This window comes from Bradysia coprophila, unplaced genomic scaffold, assembly GCF_014529535.1.
Source record: "Bradysia coprophila strain Holo2 unplaced genomic scaffold, BU_Bcop_v1 contig_232, whole genome shotgun sequence".
Classification (NCBI taxonomy): Eukaryota; Metazoa; Arthropoda; class Insecta; order Diptera; family Sciaridae; genus Bradysia; species Bradysia coprophila.
The window spans coordinates 9,594,032-9,611,932 of NW_023503493.1; the positions used below are offsets into that span (position 1 = coordinate 9,594,032).

A 17,901-nucleotide genomic window follows, 5' to 3' on the forward strand; every position below is an offset into this window, starting at 1 on the left:
GCGAAACAATTACAGCCGACGACTTTGAAATGACGCATTTCGTCACATCTGTTTTTCAACTGATCTATTCATACAAACTAAAGTGTTTTCATGACAGTTTTACTACTACCACGCGTGTTACTATTTTGCTCCCATAACCAAGTGTAAGCAAAGTGGATCAGCTGAAACAAAATGCGTAACTTTTTTCAAAGTCGCCGACTGTACTTTAAAACGTTGAATCTTAGGTTGTTAAATCCCTACCGCCTTCTAGCATTACATAAACTAAACCTTAATCATTCAGAGTTTGAACAGTACCGACATAAATGAATCAACAAAATATCACGATAACCTGAATCCGGGCTTGAACAGTCGACTCACCTAACCAATTCCTCTTAAATTCCCCGATCGCATTAAAAATTTGAACATCTATCGATTTATTATCCTTAGAATGGCGACTATTTGAAGACGTTACTACCACCTGATTGTCGTCGTTACGTTGTTACAAGCGAGGCGAAAAGTACGGCAAGTTTTATATTGATTCTTGATCGTAGTGGAGATTGCAAATTGATCGTTGGCAATACGGAGATCAACAATTACATTACGCCCGAACTGGTGAGTTTACTCAGAAAACTATAGTCCAACGGTCGATTTGACGTATTTATTTATTTCCCTGACATAAATATTAATTCTCAAGTGCACGAATTGAGAAAGTGTATCTATATATAGCTCTTCGTTCCAAGTTAATTTTTGTTTATTTTCCACAATATTTTATAGATAATCAAAAATGAGAAAATCATTCAACGGGCACCTGTTGTTGTCTTCGACGCAAATATAAATTTAGACTGCATTGGGACCATATTAGAGCTATGCAGTAAATACAACGTTCCAGGTATGTTGCAAATTACTTTTCTTATTTATCGGGTAGAAGTCAAAGTCTAGTGAATGTGAAATCCTTTTTCTATTCTGAACACTCCCATTGTTTAAACAAATTTTTATTCAATAGAACTGCTTATGTCATTCATCATTCTCTTAAATATTAACACATTTTTAAACATATGTTGCGTCCTTTCGCACGCGTGACATACTCTATGAATGACTTCTTAGACTTCAATTTAGAATCATATTTCAATTTCTCTCGACGAATTAGAAGTTTGATCCAAGCTCGACTCTAAAGGATGTAAGAATTCCGAACAAAGACAAAGAAGAGTGACGCAAATTTTTAACGGGAAATAACATTTGCAGATTCGGAAAAATTGCAAATATTTGACATAATTTCAGGGCCACTCACACCGGTTCTAGATTGGACAAAGCTTCGTGAAAAATATGAGTAAATGTCGAATTGAATGACTGGTCTGTGTCGAAAGGTTCATTCATGAAATTTTTAACCTGTTACAGACAGCAAGCATGTGATCAGTATTATTATCGGGTCTATTACTTCATCGAGTGTGGGGTAATGATGTCCTTCCATCGATCAAAGTATTTTTAATCAGTTGATTTCAAATCTTGTACTTCAATTTTTTTAACACGCATTTTGCAATACAGACCATATAGCCCAGAGCTTGTCATTATTCTTTTTTCATCGTTATCGATAACAGATGAATAGCTGTATGTAACTAAAAAGTCTTGATATTTGCAAACATGACGTGTTGTCATTCGTAATGAAGTTGCATTAAATATTTCATTCATTTGAGAAACTACAAACGTAATGCAATCACTAAATCTATTACTACGACTGTTGAAAGAGTTGCTTATGAGTCGATCAAAAATCTTTTACTTCATTCATTTTACCATACATTTCACTATATAAGAGAACACATGAAAAGCAGGAAACAACTTTTTGCCATGAAAATGTCAGTTAGCCTGAAAACTATGTCAGATCAGGTTATTCCTTTTCTTTTCAGGTGGAATCAGAGTTCAGGTTAATTTACGCTTTAGACCGGAAAGTCAGTTTCATATGAAATTCGATTTCAGGTATTTCAGGTTTGTTTCTTAGCTTCAGAATTGTTAGAAATGATCGACTGTGTGGTAGGGATGGGAGGCGTTCAAAATTATCGATAATATCAATCGAAAGAAATTATCGATAATCGATTAATCATATCGTTATCGATAATTTAATAATTATCGATAATTATCAAAATATCGAAATTCGATAATTATCAAAATATCGATATTTTGATATTTATCTGAAAATTCATGATAATATACCGATATATCGGAATATATCGATAAATATCGGATTTTCGGACCGAAATATCGAATTATCGATATCTTGATAATTATCAAAATATCAATAATTATCGATTATCGATATTTTTTGATAATTTTCGATAAAAAAAGTCGATAATTATCGATTATCGATAATTGATAATTATCGATAATCATTTTCATTATCGCCCATGCCTACTGTGTGGTGTATTTTCACTTTGTGTATTGTGCAGCCTTCGCAAACTCTTTAATAATTCGACACTTATGGCTGGTAAATCCGGTTCTCAGATCGAACAGTGCGCTGTTTCTACATAAAATTGAAAATTTTATGAATTTTGGAGATTTTACCGTTTCGTTCGGTAGCTTAGGGAATCTGTAGGGAATGACCTCACTTATCTATAACGAATTGGTTTCTTACCTTTTTGGAGGCAATTTATACTTTTCAGCTTGAGGTTTTTTGTATGTTCAAATTTACAGTCAGTGGCAGCTGTGAAATTACAAGCAACGTGACTTCAGGTATTCGCCGTTTCTTCTGAACCATTTTGTAAAACGAATAACTGCTAGAAATCCCGACGACTAACTGAAGAAACAGTGGATTAATGAAGAAACATCGACTATTCGTAGTTTCATCAGGAACTCATCGTTTCTTCAGTAAGTCCTCGAATGAACATGAGTGTCGAAACTTCGGTGAAAAACAGCTGAAGCAAATTTATGATGAAATTTCACTACCTCTGACTGTATTGCATATCTAGAAGGTTTTGAGGAATTTTTGGAATTTGTACAAATTTTGACGATTTACGGCCTCAACCTCATAATTTTGAATAGAAAAAATCCTCGAGAACTATGTAACATGACCATAAGGTTTGATTAAGCGTATTAGTGTCGATTAAAGTAGACACTCTACTGTAGATTGGAAAAGTAATTCAAGTAAATCAAGAGGTGACGATGTCTGCTTAATCCGCTAGATTTATTGTGTACTTCCGAAAACAAAAATTATCTCAAGACCGCCCCATGTCCTTTCTTGCAACTCAGACTCTAAAAACAATTTGTTTCCTACAAAAATCAGATTTTATTGAATGAAAATCTTACTCTAATAATGGTCTGTGTGTCAATTTGTACACAGAATTTGCTTAAAATTTCGTTAATTTATAAAAATGGACGGACTGTTTGAAACACAATTTAGTGTGCCTGTAAGTTCCTGGTTCTCAATGAGATTATAGATATTCGATTGTCGGAATATTTCTTGTAGCTCCGAATGTATTTTAAGGCTTAACAATCTAAAAAAAAATGTCAACGGAATGTGAATTTGTCTTAAAATCTAACGAAATCATCAAAATAGTTTCAATGAACAGAAAAATTTCAAATTTTCCCATGTCGAACATGGTTGTCTACACTAAAACGTTCTGTAATCCTAAGGCAAAATTCGATATAATAATTCGCCCGGTGCATTCGTGGCGATAAAAGACTACAAACTAAAATCGGACGCAATTTCTTTCCGTCAATAATTCCGGAATTTAAATGTATCCACCGCCACCAAGACTACGCGAATGTGAACGTGAATGTGACGATGGCTGGAAGCTGGGCGTCGGTGATTGCATTTCCATTTGCATGACCAGTGTCTTTGCTTGTCGTCGCATTTCGTACGATACCTGCGCTTCTTTGTATAAGATGAGTGAAGCTACGGCCAGAATCATAAACGAAACCACAGCCAACGAATAGGCCCACGACAGGACGTTGAACTTCGGGTACATTAGCCAATCACGACGATAGGCGTTTCCGCCAAATATGCAAACGGCCAAGAAAATCGATCCGCCTTGTCGGGGAATTGGATTTTTAATCTTTGAATTCAACTTTAACTAGGATTATACTCACTTGATATGGCTGTGCAGTAGAATGAGACACGAGTCATCAGATATTCGTAACGTAAAACGTTTTTCAACGGCCACCGGATCAATTCCAATGCCATGACGATCAGTGAGAAAAATGTTAAAATGAATGCAATGGTAATGAATGCCTGAACGGACAGTAGCCATCCCGGCACTAAATACTCGCGAATGACATAGTACTCCTAAAACGAAACGAAAAAATTGCAAACTTCTTCGTCATATAACCTCGCCGTTTCACTCACAAAACTGAAAATGTTGTGGCAACCGTTGAACTGCTTCGGAAATTGGTAGAACGGGTAGTCGAAGTCCTTGAAACAGTACTCCCATAAGCCCATGTTTTTGAAACTGCTGAATGATTCCGGGTACGATTCGATCCAATAAGGCGCACAAAATGACATCAATAAAAAGAAGGCGGCGATGTAGGTTAGAATGGCTCCGATTACCAGGGCGTCTTGAGGGAGAAAACCAAGAATTTTTCAATTAAATGAACAGATCGACCATTCAACATTAAAATGGAAATTGGAAGTGGGAAGCATGAACATTGTAGATGGCGCTGCCGTTGAATATACAAATCTACTATAATAGCAAATCGGTTCAAACTCTAGGCGACGACGAATTTAAAACCTTCACAACGAAATTGACTCGATATCAACAAAATTTTCGAAATATTTTCGGTTCTAAGCCACTGACCCAACTTGTTGGACGTATCGTCGTTAGTGGTGTTTTGGGTGGGGTTCATGAATGTTCACAACACAGCGAATTGGATCACATCAATTCGCCGTTTTGTCGTATTTCAATGTGAAACACTTGTAATCAACGCTGAACGATGCGCTAATTAGCAATGTTCCGCAATTGAAATCATTTTTTTCGGATTCGGAGTAAACTCATATTCAAACAAATGAAATCTAGGTGTGCCCATGGAACCACCGCACATCTAATTCGATATAATTCCCGTTCTAACTGGACTGGGTGCGTTTTTTTTAATTTACTTACTTGACGCCTTCGGATACTCATTCTTTTCAATTGTTGTGGACATGTTAAATCGCCCCAATTTCCATTAAAATTAAGAAAAAAAAACTTTTAAAACTAATTGTCGATTCGTTTATGTTTTGGTATTTGCAATGTGTCAAAGTGGATTCAGCGTTTCGTGGGTGTGTGTGTGTGTGTGGATACAGTGCATACAGCGCATACAGTGACTGACTATTCAGTCGCACCAATCTACGAACAATGAAAACTTGATCGGCCATTGTAAATCCAACATTTTAAGAGGGAGAAATTCAAATGTGCGCTGTGAATGCGAAATGGAAAGTGAGAAGAGTCTATCGGTAACGGAGTGTTGAATCCGTTGAATCACCCCGTTCACGATATTTTCATAAAAAGCCGCGTTGATTTTTGATTTTATTTATTTAACAAAATTTTGTCTTCACCGAATTTGAACTCAGTGTTTCTCCAGTGGGATGAATTATTTCGTGCTGTTTCGCTTTGTCAGGCAGCGTACGTATCTATGGAATTCTGACGGAAAAAGTATTTAGTCGTCCTCGTATCCATTTTCCCTCGATAACTGATTTTGTAGACTTCCCTTCATTGCCTCATAACCAGAGAGATTGAAATAAATTATTAAAAATCTAAATCTCCAGATTCCATGGGAACAGCGTGTACCACAAAAATGAGACGAGGACTCTTCAAATTTTCTTAAATCAGAGAGCAGAGTTTATCATTAGTTATCGACTGATTTTTTTCCTAAAAACCTTTCAATTACCATCAGGAAATAACGATCAGAATTTTACGAAGATCCTGCAAGCGCAAAAGATTTACAAAAATCTCGAAAAACGGGTTATTGATCCTACTGATGGAACCATTTTCTTGTCTGAATAATCCTGAACACTTTCCAAAGTGAAACTACAAATTTTTCAACAATTTGGCGTGTCTTTAACGTTGTATTGGATGATCAGTAATTACACTCAATTACTATGAGTTTACGAAGAGAATTAATATCTCACTAAAGAGGCGATTAGAATTTGACGCTGGTGTATAGTTGCTATTCGTAGCCAGTGGTCACAATACTGATTACTGTAGTGACTATTTTTTTTTGTCATAGAGATACACTCGAGAGATGACATGGTGGCGCTGTCATTTTTAAACATGTCTGGTTGCCCATGGAATTTTTAGGTGCCGAAATGGGTTTTACAAAAACATATTTCGGTAAAATATGGAAAAGTTCGAGGAAAAGTATAAACATTTAGGAAAATTCATGTATGCCGGGAAAGCTTAGTAGAGATTCTATCCGCAGGCAGTCGCGTATATGAAAGGAGGAAATGTCATTCGGTTATTCTGTTTTATTTTCGTCATTCGCAGGCACCGGTGAATAGTCACTTTGTACAATTTATTTTAATTGAATTTGGAATTGGTTTTCAATGAAAAAACCAACCCACCAATCATCTTTTCTTACCTCATTGACTTTTACCTGCTTGTAAGCAAATGGAGCTCGATGAAACTTCAATTCTTCGGAATGCTTTCGACCAAACGGAGACGGCTATCGCGATACTTTATTCAAGACATCACATCACACAATGTAGTGCCTAATTTTCTCGAACTCGCCGATCTATTTATAACATATCGCTTCAAGAAATGTCGAGCAATGAAGAAAGAACGAGAAGATAAGAGAACACAATGGTACTGTAAATACTTGTGTATTGAGTGGATCTCAAGCTACCACAACACTGTTATCAATAATGCCTACGTACAATGGAAAGTAATCTGAAAATAATCAGTCAATGACGGCACTTGCTTCAGGTCAATCCAACCATAATAAGAGCAGTAAAATCAACACAGAAAATTCGTATTTCTACCATGCAGTTCGAGAGGAATATTATTCATCGGCCCAAAAGAACCACTTTGTACGATGATGCACCATCGCTGGGACATATCCTCATCCACTCATTGAAGACCGCTGGCAACAAACCAATGATAGTATGCGGTGTGACGGGACAAACGTTATCGGGCATCGAATTGTTAAGCAAAAGCATCACGATTGCGAAAGCATTGCTAGCGGCCGGAATCAAGCAAGGAGATGTGATATCGGTGGTGTCGGAGAGTCGTTTTGACTATGTGTACGTTTTGTTCGGAACGATTTTCATCAACTGTGTTTTGGCGCCGCTCAATCACGCCTACAGTGCCAGTGAACTGCGACACGCTCTCAGCTTTTCGAAACCAAGAGTTATCTTCACTGGAGGCTCGGTTGCCGATGGCATAATAGAAATTGGTAAAACGTTAAATTATGTGGAAAAAGTCATTTGTTTTGATGACCGTGCTAACAGTCCGCCGTGCAACTTGGTGGTCAATTTGAGTGACTTTACGGACAGTCAAACTATACGTAATGTTAAATTTGAACCATTGGCCGTCGATGTGATCAAGACTGCCTGTCTGATCATGTGCAGCAGTGGTACAACAGGTATACAAAGCAAACTGTTGTTGGTACAGATGCAGTCACTAATATTATGATGATCATCCTGACTCCAACTTATTTTTAGGTTTTCCGAAAGGTGTTCAGCTCTCCCAGTCTGGCATCATTGCAACAGCTTCCAATATGAACGAATTTGTGTTCAAAGACTTGAATGTTGGCGATAAAGAAACCGTCATCCTCGGTCTACTTCCAATGTTCCATGTATTCGGATCACTGGTATTGATCTGCACAATTGCAAACCGATCCGGAAAGCTGATCATGCTGCCAAAATTCGAGGAGACAACTTTTTTACGAAGTTTCGAAAAGTATCGGTGTACGGTCGCGTTCTTAGTCCCTCCACTAATGGTTTTCCTGGCAAAGCATCCACTAGTCGACCGATACGATCTCAGTAGCTTGGAAGCGATAATATGTGGAGCTGCACCGATTTCCAAGGAGCTTGAACAATCCGTCAAGGACAGACTGAGAACGGATTTTAGAATCAAACAAATGTATGGAATGACAGAGCTAACATCTGTCGTCTTGCTGCAGAAAGATATTAAGAAGCCGGGAAGCGTTGGAGATGCGAACGAAAATGTGTATGCCAAAGTCGTTGATGTGAATGGCACTGCCCTTGGTCCAAATCAGATCGGCGAACTTTGCTTCAAAGGTACTTTGGTGATGATGGGTTACATTAGCGATACACAAGCCACGAGCGCAATAATAGATGAAGATGGATGGCTGCACACCGGTGACGTAGGATATTATGATGAAGATTTGCAATTCTTTATCATTGATAGAATCAAGGAGCTCATCAAGTGGAAAGGCTTTCAAGTACCACCGGCAGGTTAGCATCGCATATATTGCTAATGGTTACGACGTCGATAAAAATTGAGAATGTCACATCGTCCCAACGAACTGCCCTAACTCCCAAAGTTCTGTTGGCAGTGCTGGAAGTCCAAAGTCGGTATATTTCGCTTGTCAGAAAAACACTCAAAAGTTAGTCAAACTTGATTTTCTCAATTTTTATTGCCGTGCACAACCTAATGACCAACGAAACACCTTCCGACCAAAATCTTTTCTACCGCAGAACTTGAAGCTGTCCTGCTATCACATCCAAAAATTAAAGACTGTGGAGTGGTTGGAAAGCCAGACGAATATGCTGGAGAATTGCCGTTGGCATTCGTCGTTAAAGGAGATCCACAATTAACGGAAGCCGACATAGTCAAATACGTTTATGGCAAAATGTCACCGGCAAAGAGGCTGCATGGCGGTGTTATTTTCATTGATGAAATCCCAAAAAATCCTTCCGGCAAAATACTTCGACGAGAGCTGCGAAAATTGCTTGCCGAACAGGAGTTTAAATCTAAGCTGTGATTATGACATCACAGAGAGAAAGAAGGAGAGACAATTGGCGCCTCCCTTACGACCTGAAATAGTTCGTGAGTTTCTTGTTTTTTTACTTTAACATTTAAAGCTTCCGTACAAAATAAATAATTTTGCTCGAACTATGAGAACACATTTGGTGTTTCTGCGACGTGTACAGCTGTTTATCGAATCTTACACATTTCATACCGGTAATGGATTTTACTTTACTAGTGAGGTAATGTGGCCTTTCCCTCACTGGTGAAGACCCTTTCCCTCGCTCGTAAAGTAAAACGCCATACTTTACACGTGAAATAATTTGATATCTCGTATCACGATGAGTAAAAGTACCTCGGGGTGAAGCCCTCGGATACTTTTACTCATCTGGATACGAGATATCAAATTACTTCACTGGTATAGTAATGTACTATTACTTTACTAGTGAGGGAATGTGGCCATTCCCCAACTAGTGAAAAGTCTTTCCATTGCTCGTAAAGTAAAACGTCATACTGTACACGTGATATCCGATGGCGTCAGCCCGCGGTACTTTGACTTTACATGCTGAGCGCGTCGAAAACATGAAAAGTACGATTTTCGACGCATGTAGCACGTAAAAATATTTTACAACCTTAGGTTTGCAGATATCTGGTTTTGTAGTTCGTGTGTAAAATAGTGTACCAAACACGGCATAAAAATAAGAGGTCGTGTTTACGTGTGTTCGGCTTCGCCCCGCCAAAAAATTAAGACGTAAACTCGACCTTTTAATTTTATGTCTCTACTTGAGTGGTTACTTTGGTGGTATAAGGCAAGAACAATTTCGTTTCATTTGTTCCTCTAGTGTTAAGTTTTTCCGTAGTGAAGGTCGTGGTCTTCCACGGATTCCAAGTGCTCAGCCATGGAATACAAAAGTCCTGTCTAATATTTTATATTCTGTAAAACGTTGAACATACTGTAGGCAAGCTTCAGAATCTGAAATACGGCAAAAGGATGTCTGTCCTCCGATTAAAGAACAACTTGCAAATATGTAATACTACATACTGCAGTGAAAGTTTCCAAATCCCACGGAACAACGTGTGCCACAAAAATTAGACGAGGCCTCTTCAAATTTTCCTGGATTCAAAGCGCAACAATTTACAATCATTTTGGAATTAATCTCTCCGACAAATCCGAATTTTTAGTTACCAAGAAAATGACCATAATTTTACGAAACTCTTGCGACTGTTCCACCCAATTTGATTCGTAAAGAGCCGAAAGAAGGCTCCGCATTTTGAGGATCATTTCATTGCCAAAATAGAGTGGTAACAAAATGTGAATTGTGCTAACGCACAGCTCGTACAAACAGTTGATGTATCGCACTTTTTCTTGAACCAATGATCCCTGTTGCCAATGTAGAGTAATGTTCAATCGTGATTCGTGTTGGGAAAGTTCAGATTTTTCTTTGGTCGTACCTGAGAGAGCGCAAAAGCTCCAGCGCATATGTTAATTCCGCCGACGGCTATCTCTCCAAGAAACGAGTAGGAGAAATAATGTTCGATTTTCTGAATTGTTTAAACAAAAATTTGTAAAATCGAACTGATCAATGTTCCAGGTCATTTCGTTTACCTGTATAAGCTGATCAAACTTCTTATGCATTTTAATACAATTCACTAGAACCTCCGAGTTTAGCGTTTGCTTGTGTTGAAGACCATTCACATAGCCAAGTTTTTCATATCGTCTTCTCAGCATTTCCAACTGCAGACTTAGCATTAGCATAACGTAACAGATGAAGATCGACGTCAGCGCATTCATGCTAACCAGTATTATCATACCAACGATGCCGTAAGTGTATGCCAGGACATAAATGAAGATATTGTGCTGCCAATCGAATGGAAAGCTAACATGCAACGGTAGCTGCCTTTCAGACATAAAAAGTGGCACAACCGCTGAACCAAGTACCCAGAAATGATGAGAGAACAAAAACACTGCCGATAGGACGGTTATTGTCGGCATTTTCGTTTTGATGAACAAACGTTCGTCTTCATCTACGAGGACGAAGTTCTGTAACTCGGCAAAACAGCTCTGCACACCTTTCCAGCTTTTATTCAAATTGAAAACTCGAATCAGTACCAAGGTTGATTGAATTGATAGTGATGTCAAATTCGATCGAATATACAGATTGTCGACGAAGAAGCTGGAGTACAACATGCAGTACAGGTACGATATTGCTATGGCGATTGTTGTATAGAAGAGGGAACGCTTCAGATTGCTCTGGTTTGATTTCGGCCAGCTTCCGAAGATATAGAGAAAGTTAACCAGTTGAGTGTCGAAAAAATGGGTTATTGATCCAACCGGTAACATGTTTCTTATGTCTGACTAGTAGCGTACACTTTCACTTCCAAAGTTAAACTGATAAAATTTCTACGGATCCGTAGCTATTAAGAAAGTCCGTTAACTTATTTGTTGAGATTTGGTAATTCTGCACAGCGGAATTAAAAGACGTGTGCTCTTGACGACGGTCACAAACAAGAAAAACGTTTATTGACACATACGATTACGACTATGTACAACAATATGACTAGACCGATATGTCCATATGAACAACATTGAAATATGAATTCCTAAATTCAACACTCTCCCTGAATGAATATTTCAATTCTTGTCAATAAACTAACGAAAAACTCTCCCTGAATTGAAAAATTCTTTCTCATCACAATTGAAGGTGAAAAAATAAATTCTTTGTGAAAAAATGTTGCGAAACATTAAAAAGAACAGAAAATCAAGACTTGAATGTTGGCGATAAAGAAACCGTCATCCCCGGTTCGGTCTACTCCCAATGTTCCATGTATTCGGATCACTGGTATTGATCTGCACAATTGCAAACCGATCCGGAAAGCTGATCATGCTGCCAAAATTCAAGGAGACAACTTTTTTACGAAGTTTCGAAAAGTATCGGTGTACGGTCGCGTTCTTAGTCCCTCCACTAATGGTTTTCCTGGCAAAGCATCCACTAGTCCACCGATACGATCTCAGCAGCTTGGAAGCAATAATATGTGGAGCTGCACCGATTTCCAAGGAGCTTGAAATCTATGGAATGACAGAGCTAACATCTGTCGTCTAGGATATTATGATGAAGATTTGCAATTCTTCATCATTGATAGAATCAAGGAGTCATCAAGTGGAAAGGCTTTCAAGTACCACCGGCAGGTTAGCATCGCTTACTTATGGCTACGACGTCGATAAAAATTGAGAATGTCACATCGTCCCAACGAACTGCCCTAACTCCCAAAGTTCTGTTGGCAGTGCTGGAAGTCCAAAGTCGGTATATTTCGCTTGTCAGAAAAACACTCAAAAGTTAGTCAAACTTGATCTTCTCAATTTTTATTGCCGTGCGTCTATACACAACTTAATGACCAACGAAACACCTTCCGAAATCTGTTCTACCGCAGAACTTGAAGCTGTCCTGCTATCACATCCAAAATTTAAAGACTGTGGAGTGGTTGGAAAGCCAGACGAATATGCTGGAGAATTGCCGTTGGCATTCGTCATTAAAGGAGATCCACAATTAACGGAAGCCGACATAGTCAAATACGTTTATGGCAAAATGTCACCGGCAAAGAGGCTGCATGGCGGTGTTATTTTCGTTGATGAAATCCCAAAAAATCCTTCCGGCAAAATACTTCGACGAGAGCTGCGAAAATTGCTTGCCGAACAGGAGTTTAAATCTAAGCTGTGATTATGACATCACAGAGAGAAAGAAGGAGAAACCATTGCCGCCTCCCTTACGACCTGAAATAGTTCGTGATTTTCTTGTTTTTTTACTTGAAAATTTAAAGCTTCCGTACAAAATAAATAATTTTGCTCAAACTATAAGAACACTTTGGGTGTTTCTGCGACATTTACAGCTTGTTTAAACAAAAAGTTGAGTTTTCGTCGGAGTTTTGTTGATCGGAGGCGTGGCCGAGTTCAATAAATACACGAAAACGAGACTTTTCATTTTTATCCCGAGTTATGTAATGGATTTTACCTGCTATGTGCTGCGAAAATTCATTTTTCGCAGGTGGCCCGCAAAAGAAAAATTCACTTTCGCCACACTTAAGAGGTAAAATAAACTACATAATTCGGCTCGCATACCCACTCTTCAAAACAACGAATTTCCGCACAAGTATGTAATCTACTTTTACATGCTGAAAGCGTCGAAAGTAATGCTTGAAACATGAAAAGAAAGGTTTTCGACGCATGTAGCACGTAATAGTACATTACTATGCAAGGGAAGTAAAGTGATATCTCGTATCCAGATGAGAAAAAGTATCCGAGGGCGGCAGCCCGAGGTACTTTTACTCATCATGATACGAGATATCACTTTATTTTCCGTGTGTAGTACGACGTTTTACTATGCGATTGATGTAAAGGTTATTGCCTATACATGTAATAGCCTTGTTACATGCACCAGCATAGTAAAAAAATATTTCAGAACCCTAGGGGTAGATTTCTGATTTTGTAGTTCGTGTGTAAAATAGTGTATCAAACACGGGATGAAAATGAGAGGTTGCGTTTACGTGTGATCGGCTTCGCCTCGCCAACAAAATTCACACGTAAACTCGATTTTTCAATTTTTTTTTGTCTTTAGTTGTGTGGTTACTGTGGTGATAAAAAGCAAAAACCATTTCGTTTCATTTGTGTAATTTTGTTCCTCTAGTGGCAAGTTTTTCTGTATTGTAGGTCGTGTTCTTCCATGGATTCCGGGTGCTCAGCCATGTAATACAAAAGTCCTGTCTAATATTTTATATTTTGTAAAACGTTGAACATACTGTAAGCAAGCTTCAGAATCTGAAATACGACAAAAGAATGTCTGCCCTCCGATTAAAGAACAACTTGCAAATATGTAATACTACATACTGCAGTGAAAGTTTCCAAATCCCACGGAACAACGTGTGCCACAAAAATTAGACGAGGCCTCTTCAAATTTTCCTGGATTCAAAGCGCAACAATTTACAATCATTTTGGAATGACAAATCTGAATTTTTAGTTACCAAGAAAATGACCATAATTTTACGAAACTCTTGCGACTGTTCCACCCAATTTGATTCGTAAAGAGCCGAAAGAAGGCTCCGCATTTTGAGGATCATTTCATTGCCAAAATAGAGTGGTAACAAAATGTGAATTGTGCTAACGCACAGCTCGTACAAACAGTTGATGTATCGCACTTTTTCTTGAACCAATGATCCCTGTTGCCAATGTAGAGTAATGTTCAATCGTGATTCGTGTTGGGAAAGTTCAGATTTTTCTTTGGTCGTACCTGAGAGAGCGCAAAAGCTCCAGCGCATATGTTAATTCCGCCGAAGGCTATCTCTCCAAGAAACGAGTAGGAGAAATAATGTTCGATTTTCTGAATTGTTCAAACAAAAATTTGTAATTTGAACTGATCAATGTTCCAGGTCGCTCCTTTTACCTGTATAAGCTGATCAAACTTCTTATGCATTTTAATACAATTCACTAGAACCTCCGAGTTTAGCGTTTGCTTGTGTTGAAGACCATTCACATAGCCAATTTTTTCATATCGTCGTCTCAGCAATTCCAACTGCAGACTTACCATTAGCATAACGTAACAGATGAAGATCGACGTCAACGCATTCATGCTAACCAGTATTATCATGCCAACGATTCCGTAAGTGTATGCCAGGACATAAATGAAGATATTGTGGTGCCAATCGAATGGAAAGCTAACATGCAACGGTAGCTGCCTTTCAGACATAAAAAGTGGCACAGCCGCTGAACCAAGTACCCAGAAATGATGAGAGAACAAAAACACTGCCGATAGGACGGTTATTGTCGGCATTTTCGTTTTGATGAACAAACGTTCGTCTTCATCTACGAGGACGAAGTTCTGTAACTCGGCAAAACAGCTCTGCACACCTTTCCAGCTTTTATTCAAATTGAAAACTCGAATCAGTACCAAGGTTGATAGAATTGATAGTGATGTCAAATTCGATCGAATATACAGATTATCGACGAAGAAGCTGGAGTACAACATGCAGTACAGGTACGATATTGCTATGGCGATTGTTGTATAGAAGAGGGAACGCTTCAAATTGCTCTGGTTTGATTTCGGCCAGCTTCCGAAGAAATAGAGAAAGTTAACCAGTTGAGTGTCGAAAAAATGGGTTATTGATCCAACCGGTAACATGTTTCTTATGTCTGACTAGTAGCGTACACTTTCACTTCCAAAGTTAAACTGATAAAATTTCTACGGATCCGTAGCTATTAAGAAAGTCCGTTAACTTATTAGACTATAATTACGAACAATAGCTACGAATTAAGGAGGCAACCGAGAATGACTGACTAATGAAGTAATTAAAATTACGGTTAGAATAACGAAACCAGTAATTTAATCTCACTATTAAGGCATAGACAGGACGGGTAAATTTTCATAAGGAGACCGAGTTTTCGAAGAGGCGAAAACTGAACCGCTTTTTCAAAAACATTTTTTGTGAGCAAATCAAGTTCTGTAATACTTTTAATAGTCTGATATGATCGCACGGACTATTTCTGGGAAAATTTTCGAAGAAATGTCTGACATTGGCTTCCCCAAAATATCCCTGGATGATTCTGAACTTGGTGAAATCTATTTTGACCTGTCCCGACACCCAAATATAGTTCACTTCGTTGATCTGACAACTTCTGGAACACTTGGTTTTCTTTTAAAGAAAATCTAACTTGACGAAAATTTCGTGTTCTTTGTCAAGTTAGAAACATCAAATATATCCCAGAAATTGACAACTGATGAAGCGATCTGCAGAATTCACACAAATTTCAAATTTCAACGCACTCTTATATGATTATAAAGCAAGCTGACCAAATACAACGCAGCCTTTGGTTTGGTTGTTGTGCGCTTCATTTTGAATTTACAGTGGACTTATGGTGCGAATTAGTTTTAACCGAAATTTCTTTTATGAAGCCAAGCTCAGGTTCGGTGAGGGGTTCTACTAAAAATAAAAATTGTAAAATACGCAAATAGTAAAACGAGGATATTTAAATTCGGTTCATCATTCCTACACATAGTGACGCGAAGGAGACCTTCGCACAAAAGAAAATATTGAATTAAGTCTCTTTCGTATTGCTTAAGATGTTTCAAATATAAGTTTTTCTAAATATCCAAAGTAAAAGTAGACTACTGTTGTGGCACGGGATACCCCATATTTTCTTTACATCACTGCGTTTAACTTTCATTTTAAATCCTTGTGAAGTTAATTATACAAATTTGACAAGCTAGGAATTAAACATGTACGTATTTAATTACATGCATACGTGCGATACGTGCCAAACCTACCTGCTAACCATTAATTTAATTTAAAAAAGAAAGTCGTCTGCGTGATTTCAGTTGGAGTTGAATAACTTCCCATGAAGCCTTAACAATTTAACATCAAATCGATCAGATACAGATACGCAATAGGATTTCGGTAGTACCTCTTGAAGTCTTGATCAACTAGCCAAAACATGTCTCACGAATGTGTCAATCGCAGAAGTTGTCGAAGATGACTTGGTAATAAATAAATTTGGCATTTTCTCCTTCCAACCAATTTCCCAATAATTATTAGAGAAACAATTTTACTTTGGTAATTTGTTACATTCTTCAAAGTTAAAAGTTAAAAAAAAAAATTACCGAAACTAAATCTAAAAAAGGTTGTACCGATATTAGTAACGACCCTGTGCCTGTCCAACCCATGAAGAACTAGAACCTTACGAAACACGTTTAATTAAAATGAGAATTAATCTCGAGCATCTCTCAAGATGTTTAATTGGTCAGTTAAAAATGTCAACTTGACACAATAGTACATTACTTACCAACGGGGCAAATGATGGAAATGTACGAAAGAATTTCATTGGCCATTCAACTAGGGAATGCGCGTAGCATTCTTTAAACACACCGAAAAAAGAGAAGCTTAATGAAATTTGCAACTTATAATTCCCATGTAAAATGATGTAATTTTCGCTTGTTAGTAATAAAAATAATTTTTCAAAAATGTACGACCGCAATTCCGACGACGAATGTGTTAGCTTTCAACAGAAAATAGATTTGGTTGAAGCAGTTTGACCAGCTCTGATAACAATGACCAGTTTATGAAAATTTCGTTACTGCTCACTTTTCTCAGAGCGACTAGTGTCTCAGAACGACTACAACCAAAACTAATTTTGACTTAAAGCAAACACATTCGTGGTCGGAATTGCGGTCGTACATTTTTCAAAAAGGATTCTGATGAAAAGATATCTTCAAAAATGAAATATGAGGCACACAAATGTAGGCTACAATTTTAGATAAGTACACTACCGGTGCCTCTTAACATTTTCGAAATTTTCGAAATTACCCTGGATCATAGAAAATCTAAGTTTTTGTCAATGTGAAAGACAAATAAAATAGTATTTTTCCTAACGCATGCTAAGAGGCTTTTTTAGCGAACGAGAGGTTTCCAGCAAGAGCCGTAGGCGAGTGCTGGAATCGAGTTCGCTAAAAAAGCCTCTTAGCATAAGTTAGGAACAACGTTTTGTTTGTAGTGGGCTGGAAATGAGCGACGAAGTCGCGATATTTCAACACTAGACAAACAAAACATTTTTTTTAAATTTAAATACGAACAGTTTTGGGACGAACATCTTAATATTGTGCCAAAATATCGTATCATATTGTACGAGTGCTTTGGATAGCTTTCGAAAGTTTTGAACTTCTTTTGGATTCTATCAGAAAAGCTCGCCGAATTCGCCACTAATTGCGTGAATTTGGATTTTCTATGATGTGTATGGCCGAAGTTCTGCGAACTTCAGGGGTTTCAAACCGTGGAATATTGAGGAGCTCATGGTCGTGCTGCACCGTAAAATATTTTGTGCATCCGACAACTGAAATACGACCTATTTTGCCATGATTTTTCATTAAGAAATGTCAGTTTTTCCCGAACTATATATCGTGCGGGAAAAAAACTTCATTTCTTTACGATTTATAGTGCGGGAAAAGAATTACATGAATTTTTCTATGACTATACGATTGATTAAATTTAATAT

At 37.9% G+C, this 17,901-nt stretch overlaps 3 protein-coding genes and 1 long non-coding RNA gene across 4 annotated transcripts in view; 2 read left to right on the forward strand and 2 right to left on the reverse strand.

Annotated features, from left to right (window-relative positions):
* The window catches only part of LOC119076463 (pseudouridine-metabolizing bifunctional protein C1861.05), a 181,049-nt gene that overhangs the window by 153,369 nt on the left and 9,779 nt on the right, over positions 1-17,901 (forward strand). The window contains exons 11-12 of the mRNA XM_037183230.1: positions 427-591; positions 754-868. Of these exons, the coding sequence (XP_037039125.1) occupies positions 427-591; positions 754-868 (280 nt within the window). The remainder of the gene's footprint in view (positions 1-426; positions 592-753; positions 869-17,901) is intronic.
* LOC119076482 lies at positions 3,238-5,229 on the reverse strand. Its single transcript, XM_037183263.1, has 4 exons — positions 5,064-5,229; positions 4,313-4,521; positions 4,057-4,252; positions 3,238-3,997 (listed from the first exon to the last, which is right to left on the reverse strand). Exons 1-4 carry the CDS (start codon positions 5,104-5,106, stop codon positions 3,699-3,701), a joined length of 747 nt encoding a protein of 248 aa, XP_037039158.1. The 5' UTR covers positions 5,107-5,229; the 3' UTR covers positions 3,238-3,698.
* On the forward strand, positions 6,825-9,023 carry LOC119076468 (4-coumarate--CoA ligase 1-like). The gene is made up of 3 exons (XM_037183236.1): positions 6,825-7,521; positions 7,601-8,356; positions 8,600-9,023. The coding sequence occupies exons 1-3, from the start codon at positions 6,921-6,923 to the stop codon at positions 8,884-8,886; spliced, it is 1,644 nt and encodes a 547-aa protein (XP_037039131.1). The 5' UTR covers positions 6,825-6,920; the 3' UTR covers positions 8,887-9,023.
* Positions 13,754-14,262, reverse strand: LOC119076500. Its single transcript, XR_005087636.1, has 3 exons — positions 14,150-14,262; positions 13,884-14,078; positions 13,754-13,821 (listed from the first exon to the last, which is right to left on the reverse strand). It is a non-coding gene; the product is annotated as an uncharacterized LOC119076500 (long non-coding RNA).

What these genes read in the sequence shown, in the direction of transcription:
- LOC119076482 (XM_037183263.1), bottom strand. Translation starts at nt 5,106, where the DNA reads ATGTCCACAACAATTGAAAAGAATGAGTATCCGAAGGCGTCAA. An exon ending in TGAGTATCCGAAGGCGTCAA is followed by an intron (nt 4,522 to 5,063) that starts GTAAGTAAATTA and finishes TTCTCCCTCAAG; the next exon opens with ACGCCCTGGTAATCGGAGCC. An exon ending in CTACTGCACAGCCATATCAA is followed by an intron (nt 3,998 to 4,056) that starts GTGAGTATAATC and finishes TTCCCCGACAAG; the next exon opens with GCGGATCGATTTTCTTGGCC.
- LOC119076468 (XM_037183236.1), top strand. Translation starts at nt 6,921, where the DNA reads ATGCAGTTCGAGAGGAATATTATTCATCGGCCCAAAAGAACCACTTTG. An exon ending in GTGCAGCAGTGGTACAACAG is followed by an intron (nt 7,522 to 7,600) that starts GTATACAAAGCA and finishes ACTTATTTTTAG; the next exon opens with GTTTTCCGAAAGGTGTTCAG. An exon ending in CTTTCAAGTACCACCGGCAG is followed by an intron (nt 8,357 to 8,599) that starts GTTAGCATCGCA and finishes TTTCTACCGCAG; the next exon opens with AACTTGAAGCTGTCCTGCTA.